Genomic DNA, 14,065 nt, shown 5'->3' with positions numbered 1-14,065 from the left:
GACTTGCTGAAATGCTTCCAACTGTGTGCTGCTGTCTGTGAAGCCAGGACACACCTAATTACATCAGGCCTGTGAAGCTAGACACCTACCCGCACTGTGGGGCCTGTGAAGTTAGACACACTCTACCCGCACCAGGCCTGTGAAGCTAGACACACTCTACCTGCATCAGGCCTGTGAAGCTAGACACACTCTACCTGCATCAGGGCTCCGTGAAGCCAGACACACTCTACCCGCATCAGGGCCTGTAGTTGTGACACACTCTACCTGCATCATCAGGCCTGTGGAAGCTAGACACACTTACCTGCATTAGGCCTGTGGAAGCCAGGACACACCTACCTGCACCATCAGGCCTGTGGAAGCTAGACACTCACTTGCACCATCAGGGCCTGTGAAGCTAGACACACTCTCACCTTGGCTCAGGGCCTGTGAAGCTAGACACTCTACCTGCATCAGGGCCTGTGAAGCTAGACACACTCTACCTGCATCAGGGCCTGTGAAGCTAGACACACCTACCTGCATCAGGGCCTGTGAAGCTAGACACACTCTACCTGGGTATCAGGCCTGTGAAGCCAGAGCACACTCTACCGCATCAGGCCTCAGAAGCCAGACACACTCTTACCTGGGCACCAGGCCTGGCCAGACACCCCACCTGCACCAGGTGAACGCCCTTCAGCACGCAGGACCCGCTCAGCCCAGAAGAGAGACACTGAAATCTGTCCATTTTGAAAATCAACTTCTTTGAAGATGAACAATACATTTTCACTTTAAAGGATGATTCTGGTTGTTACTTTTGGCTCTACTTTTCTGTGTTAATTGTGTTTTATATTTTAGTACTCTATAGTTCTACATATTGCTCAGTTCATCCAAGCTCATAATTTTGTTCATGGCGTGCCACAAGCACCCAAACAAATAAACTTGTACCCTAAATTTCGACCCTTTGTTTTTTATTAACAGCATTTACTTACTTTCAATACTTAAGTACAAAAAAATCAGATACTTTAATACTTTTACTCAAGTAGTATTCTCATAGGTGATTCTTTGTTTTCTACTTGAGTAATTTTCCAGTCAAGTATCTTTACTTTTTACTCGCATGACTTTAAGTACTTTATACAGCCACTGTGTAGGACACACTTAATATATTAAAGTGAGTGAAATAAGGTGACGCCAGTAGATTCTGAACATTAGGCTACTGTGGGCTCGGCGTTTCAAAGACGCCACAAAAGGCTCATTCAGCCATGAAAGGAGATTAAAACTAAACAAAAACACACCATTCAATGAGCATCTGGCACGTTTTTCCACCATGGTAGATATTAAATACTGGATGATTGCTGTCATTTATTGTATATCTTGTTTTAATCAAGCAGAACTTCCAATAAACATTTGCAAAACCAATCTTTTTCATTTTCGCAAAGAAAAGCTAACTCTGAAGCTGAGAACCTCCAGCGACCATCTACTTCCACAAGCCCTCATCACCAGTTGCAGATAGTGGAGTGGTCTCCTCTGGGACTGAACCGGATCCAAGACCACCCGCTGCCTCCGGGCCTCAGCTCGGCCATGGTTCTGTGCGAGGACGGCGAGTGCAGCGTCTGCCTCTCGCCCTTCTCGCGGTCGGACAGGATCCCCCGGGTGCTCCACTGCAGACACACCTTCTGCGACCCGTGCCTGGAGACCATGTCGCAGGCCAGGAACGGGCTGCTCACTGTGGGCTGCCCTTTGTGTCGCCGAGTGACCTGCGTGGGCCGCGGCCTCAGTCTGCAGGAAGCCCTGTGGGTGAACAGCAAGCTGTGGGAGCGGATACCCGAGGACGCAGAGGAGGAGGAGGAGGAGGAGGAAGATGGACGGAAACAAGTCGCTCAGGAGGAAGGGATGGAGGCTAAACAACAACCCTCGCCGCAGGCAGAATGGTGAGTTTGACAGTGTAAACCAACACATACGGTGGAAACTCATACTGGTTTGCTGTTGTTGCAGATCCTTCTCTTAAAAGGCCCATTCAGAACTATTTATAACTAATGAAAACTGTATGACCTTTGACCTCTTGCTGTTTGCCATGCTTTTAGCTTCAATGTCAACAGGTTTTTGTTTTATTTCTCAAATTGCTGTGGGTTTTATAGTGTTTAGGAGTAAACATGTAAACAAAGAAAAATAGAAATTGAGAATCGTGTCTCTTCAGAACAAGCGTTGAAAAATGTGAAGAATTGGACTCTGGACCCGATACATTCCAGTCATACCTACCGATGCACATGTCGGTGCTAATCTGCACTTTAGTCCACAAAGCTCCTCATTAGCACCTGAGCTCTGCAGGGGCCCGTGTTGTGTTGTCTGCGAGTGAAAGACCCTGGTCCCTAAAACGTGGGGGCTTTGACTCCTCAGTGCGTCCTCCAGGTCCAACGGAACCAAACTCAAGCTGCCCGCGTTCTTCCGGAGGTTCAGTCTGACAAAGCGACACCAGGAGAGGATTGTTCCGGGCAACAACGTGTAAGTTTGGACTTTGTGCCGGAATAGCTGCGACAACAACGAGGTGAATGTGTGGACTAATCGTTGTTTGTGTTTGTCTTTTTTTGAAGGGAAATGAAATCCTGGCGCAGGCTTTCAACTGAAGACGCTACCGTTTAAAAGCCGGATCGGTACCGCGGGAGAGCCGCTGGCCGCTAGCACCGAGCATCCATGTGTGTTCCTGTCACGACATTGTCTCCACCATTATTTATTCTAGGCTTAATCTCCCAGCTGGTGCTCTGGGATTTGGTTCAGCTGTCCCAGTGGGACCCGCACCCCGGGACCCCCTCCCACCAGATGGTGTCCGGAGGGCGTTCCCTTTCGCGTGTAGCCACATGCTGAACATTGAATATAATTTATTGTCCTTCTATTAATGACAGCTAGTTAACACAGTATTTAATAAAAGTATTTTTGAAATAATGTATCTCTGTTTTTTGTATTATTACTAATTGATGCTGAACGACCATTAGGCTTTTGGGAGCTGAAAGAATCACGAGTTCAAAGCAAAGACGTGTTATCCTCTCCTTAACCGTGCACGTGGTGTAGGACACACGCACACATATTAAAGTGAGTGAAATAAGGTGACGCCAGTAGATTCGAATATTAGGCTACTTTCGTGGGCTCGATGCGCCACGAAGACGCGTCACAAAAGGCTCATTCAGCCATGAAAGGAGATTAAAACTAAACAAAAATACACCATTCAATGAGCATCTGGCACGTTTTTCCACCATGGTAGATATTAAATACTGGATGATTGCTGTCATTTATTCTTTTGTGTCACCTTATGTGCAGCTAAAGGGTTCATAAACAATACACAGCCCGTTCTGAGATGACGAGAGAATAAGATCCCAGTCCCAAGCTCGTTGTTCATTGGCCCGTTTTGGAGACGCGAGGCGGCCGTTAGTGGTCCCACTGGTTCGGTCGCCAGCTCGTCCCAACAAGTCGTCTCAACTGTGAGTGTGTGAGATCTTTTTGTGATTGTTGGGTGTTCATGTTGTATCATCTCTGCGACCGGCATCAGCTGCTCGGTGCAGCCAGACCACGTGATGCTGCATCAGAGTGTGAATGAGCTGGCCACAACCAAACGAAACCGCGCGGGGTTGTGGAAGTGGCACACAACCAGTTTCAGTTTTCGCAATGTGTTGATCACTGGGATGTTGAGGGCGGAACAAGAAACCAGTACTCAGATCATCACAACATAAAAAACACTTGATATCAAATGAGGCTTGTGTATTCAAAAGATTATACCGAAATAAAAGCACAAAAGTATTGTCAATTTGTCAGAGATATGTATAAGTATACATATACATTTTTTTACCACTGCACAGTAAACCCTGTAACTGTCAGATGTTCGATTGATTAAAATATTATTCTGAAAGGTGACTAAAGTTAAGTTTCCCTCTAAAAAGTAGTGCAGAGGTATAGAGATAAATAAAATAAAAATACTCTCATTAAGCGCTTGTAATGTACACATTGTACTTGAGTGCAGTATTTGAGTACTGCGTTACATTCCTCGTCCGTCTGGTCGGACTGACTCATGAGTCGGTTATCACATGGGAGGCCTTCTGGTGGGGAGTCTGCAGCCAACATGGGGCAAGACGGTTTCCAAAGTACTATCCATTACACAAAAACAACGGCACGTTCCTTTGTGACTACGTGCATTTCATGTTGTGTGTGTGTGTGGCACGAACTCCAGTTCCATCAGAACTAATGTGTTTGCAAAATCAGAGATGGAACTCGGATAGAACAGATTATGCGACTTGGTAACGTTTGCAGATTTGAAAAATGTTATTTGGGATTAATTGCATCTGTTGGAAAATATTCTCCACTAAAGCACACATTATTTGGTCTTTAAAAGAGACTTCATCCGGCCCTGGCCAATCTTATTCTGAAAAAACAGTAATTATATCTAGTCATTGATATAAACTGGGTCTATTTTGTCTATTTTGTGTCACACTCGAAACCATGCACGCTACAACATGTACAAAATACTGAGCAGTGACACAATTATTGCTTCATTACTGGGACTCTACCAGTGGTTTAGTGTTGTGTATCACCACATTCCTCTCAGATGAACTCAAGTCCCCCTTCATCGACACCACCCCTCATCTTGCAAATGAGTCCACTAACTCCTCCAGGAGCGCGTGCGCGTGTGTGCGTGCGTGTGTGTGTGTCGGTCCGAGGCTTATCTTGCATTCTGTTGCGGCAAACTGCAACATAATTTGGGTGGCCAGTTACGGCTACTTGTTCAAGGACCTCTCGGGGTTGCGGTCTCATGCTTTCTCAAAACACTTTGCCCGTTTCATACCTTTGGCTGATTTGAAAATGGATGTCGAGAAACAACAAAAAAGTGGATATTGTTTTCCATACGATTGATCACAGAATCTAGATATTATTCTGAGATTCAAGCAGCAACCACAGCTTTGTACTAAGTCATTTTGCAAATATTATTTCAGTGTGTAAAACAGCACGATAAGGTGGATAGGCAGAAGTATGGAAGACAGGTACCTCAGATGTTTTCAGAGGGAGGAGAAAAGTTCAGTAACGACAATAACAGTGCATGGCTTTGGTAATAAGACATCTTTATTAATCATTTGGAGAAACATGCTAGATCTTTGTACAATGTGAATGGAGAGCCTGATCAGGTCTGCTGCACAGAGCTGTGAAAGAACATAAGGGCGTATATGCCATGGCCTCCATCCTCAAGTGTTCACCCCCCCACCACACCCCAAGACATTGGTTGGTCCATTTCCAGGGAACGCTAAAATGGGACTCTCAATGGGACTCTACTTTAACATGGAAGGGGAAAAAATACAAAGGAAACGTCTACAGAAACTGATTATTCATTTGTCCTCATTTAAAAATAAATAGTAATTTCTCAAAAAGTGCTCTCGTTACAAGGCTGTGTGGTCGGTAATGAGACTAGTACATTCCTGTTTGGTGAAAATAAAGAGGCAGCAACACAGAGAGTCGATACATTATTACTTCAGTCCGAGGGATTAGAGCTTGAAATGCAACGCGTCTTTATCCCTCCCAAACCCACGAGAGAGGGCTTTCCAGCCAATATCTCTTTGAGACTCGATCCAACTCTCTCTCTCTCTCCCTCTCTCTGTTATTATTTGGCTCACTACAAGGGTTAGAAAGGCTCACTAGTTCTCACAGGAGTGCTCCCCTTTTTGGACACGTGTGAACAATCCATAAACGTTTGAGTTTACTCTAAGACACAGTACTCCAAGCGTTCTGTAGATATATTTTTTTTCAAACCATGTTTTCTAAGACTTACATTGTCACTAATTCTAAAACATATTCCTCACAAAGTGCATTAAGGTTTCACCTCAGAGACGAATCAAAGTGGTGTTCACAACACTGGCTGACTTCACCAATCGTGGATGTTATGATACCTGGCTCTAAGAAAAATGTTATTGAATGAAATTCAAACTATATTGCATAATGCCAACGTCAGTAGTCAACACAAACAGCAAAGAAAACCTCTCCCAGTGGGGGACACGCCATGAGACAACCGGACAGGTCTGAATTCAAGTGATTGACGATGAAGCTTTTCAGAACTTCATATGAACCTGAAAAAGGTCTATGAGTGAAAATGTGTCTTCTGCCGAACAAGAAGCAGTTCTTAAAAACATTAGCGGTCCGTGTTGATCCCACAACCAGCATCGAGTCTACAGACCAGCACATGTGGGGCCCTGTGTTCCTTTGTGACACCAGGCGAGGGCTTCGATCCTCCATCACTCCCCTAAAGCGCATGTGCAGACTACAGTAATCATAACTACCAATATATCACACAATGCAACAGATATTGTTGTGGTGGTGGTGGTGGGGGGGCTATGACACACCGCAAACAAATGGTCACCTACGTGGTACCGTAATGTGGCGAGAATGTAAAGAATTGGCAGTGGCCCTCTACGTGACTGCATTCTAGCGTTGCCTCTACAAAAAGCACACATTTACACACACACGACAAAGAGATATTCTGAAGTCAAGTATACAAATCCAGTTCGACAGTTCCCATGAACAAAAAGACAAGTTATTATCAGAGTGTGGTAAGTCACTGGCGCAATGTTACCGCTTACATATTAAAACTTGTGCACACTGGTAGACAGTACCTATGCTCAAAAAATGAGGCATGCATTAGATACTCAAGATGTTGCAGTTCGGTTCCTGTTGAAAGACCGGAGCAAAGAATTATGGATCCCACGATGGTTATTGGCAGGAGAGCTGTGATTGGCTCTCCAAACCTGAGGCTTTTTAGGCTTAAAGGTTTTCTATAGAGGGGAAGTCAGACTCCTTTCCAGTGGACCTCCATGGGGCCTTATTTAGGAATAATACTTATCGTAGTCAATGAGACACAAATGTATTTTGAATATCCTGTTTTGACATGAATTGCACACGTGATGTTTGTCAGTTTAAAAGAAAAATATTTCACGTCAGGAAAGTCTCTTGCTTGAAGCTACAACGCCTGTGATTCAAACTCGCGACAACAAACGGGTCTCGCTTTTTTCTTTCCCTTTACCAACACATCGAGTAAGAGAACAACATTACAGCTGTTCAGCACACAGCCACGCTAGCTAGCTAAGCTAATTAACTAGATAGCAAGCCAGCGAACTAACTAGCCAAAGTAATGTCCGAATTGGTGTTCGTGACCCATTGAACAGTTTAACACAGAACTCAATGGTACTACAATAAACTGACTTTTTTTGACATGCAAAACTATCTTTTGGATTGAAAACATTATGTGTGCAATTCATGCAACTTTCAAACTGGATCAAACTACGATTTGACTTTGTGGCGGTTGGCTGCTCCCCTTCTGCTCCGTCAGTGGTAACCGCCACATGATAATTCCTCCAGATAACAGTTGTTTGCTGCTATAATAATGCTATGAAGATAGAAGATATTTGAAACCTCCAGGTTTAAACTGGTTGTGTCTCAGTGATACACCTTGAGGCGTTTAAGTGTAATGGCTCGGTCAGGGGATCAATAAAGGTTTCTCGTGACACACATTTGGGTAATAATGTGGGGAGGACTTCCATTTTTGCCTCTAACAAGTGGGATCCATAAAAATATGTCTAAAACCACCCGCTCTTATCACGCCATCAAATACAGAGCTGTTTGCATCTTTAAAAAAAAAAACCTTTCCAGAGAGATTTACCTGAATATACAAAAATACAAAAAAGAAACTGGGGAAACTTCCTTTTCTACTTAAAAAAAACAAACCTGTATCCACATATGGAAGTTGGGGTTCTTTTTCACACCGTTGTCTTTTTTCTCTGTATCTCTTTTGTTTGTCAGACTTTTTGGCAGTTTCATTAATAAAGTGGGCTACACTACTTTAAGAACCAAATTCACATATTGCTAGTTCCAACCGATGACCAATAGTCAGATGAGGAGGCCAGATTCTCAACGTGCAAAGTCAACTGCAGGTTAACCAATAGGAAGCAACATAACAAGCATGTGGCGTGAATGATGTTTTGTTTTTGTTCCATGAAGGTGCCGAGTATTAACAGGAGCATCCGCCTTCGGTAGTCTGGGGCTCCTGCGGTTTGTCCAGCTTGATGTCGATCACTGGAGAACAACGTTAAGGAAGTTTTGGGAACATTTGGTTTTGGATCAGCCACATTCACGTCAACAGATCTATTAGCTGACATACACTTTTTGAAAAGAGGAAAAGCCGACAGGATCATTCAATTGTGTTACATTTGGAGAACCGAGGAGGACTTCATGGATGACTGTAGTACCACGAGATGGGTCTATTTCCCCATTAATCTATTTATTTCCATTCAAGGCCATGCATCAACCATTCTAAACAATTCTAGCCACAAAAAAACGTATGTGGGACAATTTAGAAATAATTTTTTTTTTTTTACAAAAAACAAGTACAAATATTCTTAAAACAGAATCAGGAATACATTAGTTACTGCATTTGTCCTAAAGTTAAACAATACTTATCTGACATCCTCCACATGTTATTCAGCGAAACAGAAAATCATCTTTTCTATTGTTAGTAATAATGACAATGTACGTCATTGGCACTGCTGTGCTACAGTTAAAGCTGATGCGCTATTGTGTGTTAATGAGTTGCTCTAAGTAAAAATGATTGTTAGGTTTTTTTACACAATTCAGAAAAGGCTTAATTTCCATATTATTATTATTTTCCATATTTTGCAGTGAGAACAAAGCTTAGTGAGCTCTGTTTTAAAGAAGACAAAAAGTGTATCATGATTTCATAATACCACAGCTGGTGAGTGTGGCAGCACGGCAGCTATATTATTCACTTTTCTTGCAAAATTAATGCATATATGAGGAGGGGGCCTACGAAGACTGTGGCCTACATATTGTATGCAAGGCAGTGTGAAACAGTCCCACTGGGGCTTTTCAAAAGCCCGCCCTGCAGTGGCTGGTGCTGTGAGCGCAGCGGGTTAATGAAGCATTTAATCGCGGCGTGGTGACATTTGCAGTCTTTAAATGCAAACGTCTACTTGAGCCCTCCCATTTGGATTGTGGAGGCCTGATCTCAACAGCACCAGACCACCAGACCTCTAATACCTGTGTGTGTGTGTGTGTGTGCAGTTACAGTCTACAGCATCTCTTGAACAGTGAGTGATGAGCCCTATTTCTGTGCCACAGAATGTTTGATATTGTCGCCGTGTGCACAAATTGTTCAGGAAGTTAACAGCTTGTGCTTTTAAACAATAGACGGGCGGCTTGCAGCTGCAATAAACATCTGCAGATCATCGTCTGTTCTCAGAGGAAACGTCAATAATTGGAAATCACGTGTCAAGACTACATGATTTGACTTTTGTAGCCACTTGGGGGCAGCGCAACCAAGCTGTAAATGCATCACAGAGGCATTGCCCCCTTTAAATTGACAGGGTGAAAGAGTTGCGTCCTCTGACACTCTGGAGGGAAATATCTCTCTTTTACTGGCTAAATGATCCACTGTGTTCACAAGCCTGCTGTCAGCTTTTAGTGCTGGGCAGGCAGCGCACAGAGGGTTTATGAGAGCTTATTCTTGGGAAAAAACACGACGATGATGAGAGCGGCGACCCGAAACATAAAAATACAACCACAAAAATAACGAGCTGCAAGATGCTACAAGGCACTGCAGCAATGAGGGGAACTGCAGAATCCGGTGTTCATTCTCGGAGGGGTTCTTCCCTACAAGCGACCCCTATTACTTTGGTCAACTGTTTAAATAGAAATATGAAATGATTTAAAATCATATCTTAAAATATCAACAAGACAAGAGAACCGAGGATGGAACAAAAGAGTCAACTTGCTGTGGGGGGAGAAGGCGTCATTGTTATTTTTAAAGCGACAGCACACCTGACAACGCATGTATTCGGGGCATGTTTGGATGAGGTCTTATGAGGGAGAGTAGCAGCATTCTCCTCTGTCGTGTGCTGTGTCCTGTGATTCAAACCTCAACTGATGTAACGTTCTTCACAAAACAACCATGAATAATATGAACTCCTTCAGAACAAAACTAAATCATGGAGTGGCTGCCTTTTTAGTTTCTGATCGCCATGAGCCAGACATGATTCATGTTGCTCCCGGGTTCTCCCTCATTAACGTGGACGACCCCAGCACTTGATCTGGGTCAAGCAGCCTCTTCCCGCTCTCTGCGGTCCCACAGGAGTGTGATACCCGGCGACCCGGCTGGAAATTGCTCTCCGACAGAGAGCCGAAGACTGTACCCCAGAGGCCCCCGACATCCACCATAAATCAGCGTGACCCCAACTGGCAATATAAGGGAACAGAGAGTAAACCGTGATTACTTTCTAGAAAAAACAATCTAGGAGTTGTTGAAAAAAAAAGTAAATACCAAGTGGAACGTGCATCTAAGTCTTCCATTAAATCACACTTTTGTTGGGTACTTTTGTTTGCTTTTTGTCTTTTACAGTCCACGAATTGTTGCTTCAGGGCCTTTACACTCCAGGGTGTTTTTTTTATTTTATCGTGCGATTAATTCACAGTTTATATTTTCCCGTAATGAGGTCACTTTTTTAGAGCTTTCCCAATCACATTATGCAGAACAGATTTACACATTAGTGCACAACAACCAAACCACCCCAACAGAAGAGAGTCAGGCAATGAAGCAAATTGGACAGAGTGGCCAAAATAGTGGAATAACAGTTTCTGGGTCCATCTCGTAATGCCACGGGGCCCAAATATACTTATTTATATTGGCAAAGAGAAAAATTAAACTCATAGGATCATTTGTTTTGAAAGTAAATCACGTTTGGTAAAATCACGTATTTAAATCTTTGGGTCCTAGAAGCCTAATCCAGGTTTTCTTTTACTGGAGCAGGGGCTGAGAGGCGTGGCTAAAGGAAACGCTTGTGCGTATATGCTCTCTTTGCGTTGGGCGCCACTAACCGAGGCGACTAACTTCACTACTCCCGTCAGTATTGAAGAACCAGATCCGCTTCTTCTGCTCCTACCTTTCACAATAAAATCCCTAGACACTGTGTAAATGTTTACAAGACAGAACTGAAATTCACTCTTAGAGTTTCTCTAAAAAGAAACTCAATAAAATAGCTTACAGTAGCTTCAGGCCGTACAACAGTTTAGCTCAGACAGACTGCCAGACGCTGCTCTGAGTCAATAGCATCCTGGTAGAAGCCCTCACAGATTATTATCTTTATTTAAAGCGGACCATGTATAGTTAAAACATAAATGTCACCATTTGGTTTACTGTACCAGAGTGTAGCTTCAGCTAATTTACATCTACTCAATTATTTGAAAAGGGATTGCAACTGTCGCAAATTTGCATCGGTGCCAGTGTGAACAGTGTTTACACATAATATATTATTTCGCATTTTCAAGCCCACTGTGTGAAGTCCTTTATACGAAGAAGATTGTACATATCCTGTGCGCCATGCTTTATTAAAAGTGCAGGTGATAAAACAGCCACATTAAGGCGCGCTTCTCCCAGTAAGATCGATACTATTCCCAAAGCAATAACAACAGAAGAGCTGCTCCATTAACTGACAATGACAGCGGAGGCACTGAACTGCAGAGGAACTGTCATCACCGGCCATCCATCAGCATACCTCCACCGCACACAGCCATTATGCCTCATTAAAGACACAGATTCTTTTTTTTAAACAGAAGAGAGATAAAGTCAATTGGCTGGATGTGAGTGATGCATTATAGCTAGGAAATATGTCTGACTGCAATAATAAAAAAAAGCAAAGGGGCCATCCCCACAGTTCAGAGGGCAGTCAGGTTACCGAGTTTATTATTGAGGCCAAGCAGTTTGCGAAGGCTTTTAACTCCCAGTAAATGATGAGTCGGCAATAATCAGAGATGCTTGGGAAGACAAATGAAAGCATTCCTTCTCCACACCAAGGTCAGCATCTATTTATGTTGGAGTCGGAGTAGATGAAAGCGGCAGTGCAGGCGAGACGGCTTCACACAGAACAAGTACTGCCGATGCTAAATAAACATCGTACAAGAAAAAGGCATCTTCAGAATTCACCCAGTTGCCATAGAGATGGCAGCTCACTGTTTGTGTTGACGAGGATGTGAAGGACGAGCGCTGTCAGAGGAAAAACAGCGACAACTTGAAATGCTGCTGAGATACTGAAAGCACATAAAGGCCGTGTGTTTGCTGCTTCCAGACCTTTTTCTATCTTAAACACTACTGATCCTTGCACAACATATACAGCCCTACAGATCTCACACATGACCTCTGGGGGCTGTATATGTATATAAAGTGAGCCACATGGGGGGGTGGTGAGGACGAGACGGACCTGCAGTCGCGGGGGAACAACTCAGCAACTTTACAGCCCGTGTTGCGTGGTATGATCCGTCCTTCTCTTTCAGTGTGGGGAGCTGGGTTCGGGCTACATAGCTTATTCTAAAAAGCTCATCATTCATTAGTGACTCGGGTGCTGTGATGATGGACTACAACTGTGTTGGTGTTAGAGTGCCGTCTTCTCTGTTGGTGTGTTGTTCCTCTTATGAGGTGACTGATTTAGATTTAGTTTTTTGTATTCCTCAGGCTTCTACTTTTAGATTTTAAAAACGCCAAAGCGCCCGTGCTACTTCAAAGTTTTAGACCCCCTGGAACAGAGAAGTTGATGAGCCTCGATTATCGATCGACTACCAGTGGTCAATTCAACATGACGGATTACAGGCGTTGCTGACCTTGTTGTCTAAATTAGCAGCGGTTATGCACCTTTCTGCATTTCTTTTTATTCTACATGTGGAGGAAGCAAGCCATTATTGAGTTCTCAGCCCCCCCGGAGCGGACGTTTGAAGTCACGATTTGCGGCTTTGAGGAGGCGATGGACACAAAATGGAGGATTTTCCTTTTATTATTAATGCTTATTTTGTTCTGCACAACTCATTGAAAACTGTAAAACGAACAAAAGCATGAATGCTCTCCAGTACTACTGGGACTTCCAGCCACCAGCAGAGCTACGAGTTCAGATAACGAAACCGAGATGAATTGAGTGAACTAAATAGTTGTAAAGCTTATAATACGGAATCTATTATGTGTGAAATATCTCTTTAAACTGCAAACTACAAAAGTCTAATGAGTGTGAAGTGTATGCTGCTTTATTATTACCCACGTCTGATATATTAACAGATGTGAGAATTAATGCGGGAGAGGAGCCAACACGGCTCTCTTTAGTCACTGATTAAAATGACTGCTGTAATCTGTCTCAGCTGCTGGATTGACCTCCTTCGACCTTAGAGATGAACATGTGCGTCTCTTGAGTCAAATCACTCCTTCAATGTGATCAAAACAAACACATTCTTCGAGACTAAAAAACAACATCCAAGATGCTCTCAATAACCGTGTGATATTTAAATGATTTTGCAGTATCGAACGCTACTTCCTGAAAAGGTGGAGCTGTGATGCTCAGTTGACAGCAGCAGATATTAGGAGCCAGTCAGCAGAATTGTGTGCAGCCTCCAAAAAGACCAAACCTGCTTCGCCACAACACAGGTAGCGAATAAAAACAAACAAAACACATTTAATTGGGCACTGATGATATGAAAATGTTTCCCCTGAGCTGAAGCGGTTAACATATTATCATTAAAATGGTTGTAATGAAAAAAGGGGGATTTTCGTGTTGTGTAAATCGGTCAAAGGATACTCCCTTCTTTGCTCGTTTCTTGCATACTTTCCATTCCCGGAAGAGCAGCGGCCACACGTCGAAACAGCTGGAAACAGAATGGAAGACACAGAACGAGGGCAAGTTAACTTCATGTACGGTGAAAATAAAATGCAGTGATCCAGATATTATCCATCCTTTTTTTCCTGATTTCCATGCAGTCATTTACTATTATTCATTTTGTTTTTAAAGTATTAATACAACGCAGTAATGCAGTTAAGAGAGCAGACTGATTTAAAAAGTTACTTTACAGAAAGATAAAAGAATGTCTTGAATACTGAGACTGCCACCCTGACCAGATCGAGTGTCAAGTCTCAGTCTAGAGACTTTATACGATTAACACAAGCAGTTCCAACCTGTTTCAATTGTGGGTACCACACATGGTCAAGAAACCATCCTGTAAAATGATCAGCTTCGTGGAATTTCTC

General features: G+C 43.3%; 2 protein-coding genes across 3 annotated transcripts in view; one reads left to right on the top strand and one right to left on the bottom strand.

The window, feature by feature from the left end:
- The first annotated feature begins 1,349 nt into the window (after nucleotides 1-1,349).
- Nucleotides 1,350-2,917, top strand: im:7152348 (uncharacterized protein LOC559250 homolog). The gene is made up of 3 exons (XM_056414988.1): nucleotides 1,350-1,904; nucleotides 2,371-2,475; nucleotides 2,565-2,917. Exons 1-3 carry the CDS (start codon nucleotides 1,555-1,557, stop codon nucleotides 2,611-2,613), a joined length of 504 nt encoding a protein of 167 aa, XP_056270963.1. The 5' UTR covers nucleotides 1,350-1,554; the 3' UTR covers nucleotides 2,614-2,917.
- Nucleotides 2,918-5,054: 2,137 nt separating this feature from the next.
- rab6ba (RAB6B, member RAS oncogene family a) overlaps nucleotides 5,055-14,065 on the bottom strand; it is a 47,941-nt gene continuing 38,930 nt past the window's right edge. For both annotated transcript variants that reach the window (XM_056414863.1, XM_056414864.1), the window contains exons 7-8: nucleotides 13,620-13,686; nucleotides 5,055-8,070 (exon numbers count right to left, since the gene is read on the bottom strand). In XM_056414863.1, coding sequence (XP_056270838.1) covers nucleotides 8,006-8,070; nucleotides 13,620-13,686 — 132 coding nt within the window. In that variant the 3' untranslated portion in view covers nucleotides 5,055-8,005. The remainder of the gene's footprint in view (nucleotides 8,071-13,619; nucleotides 13,687-14,065) is intronic.

Source organism: Pseudoliparis swirei, chromosome 5 (assembly GCF_029220125.1).
Source record: "Pseudoliparis swirei isolate HS2019 ecotype Mariana Trench chromosome 5, NWPU_hadal_v1, whole genome shotgun sequence".
Lineage (NCBI taxonomy): Eukaryota > Metazoa > Chordata > Actinopteri > Perciformes > Liparidae > Pseudoliparis > Pseudoliparis swirei.
This window is presented reverse-complemented; position numbering and strand designations above follow the sequence as displayed.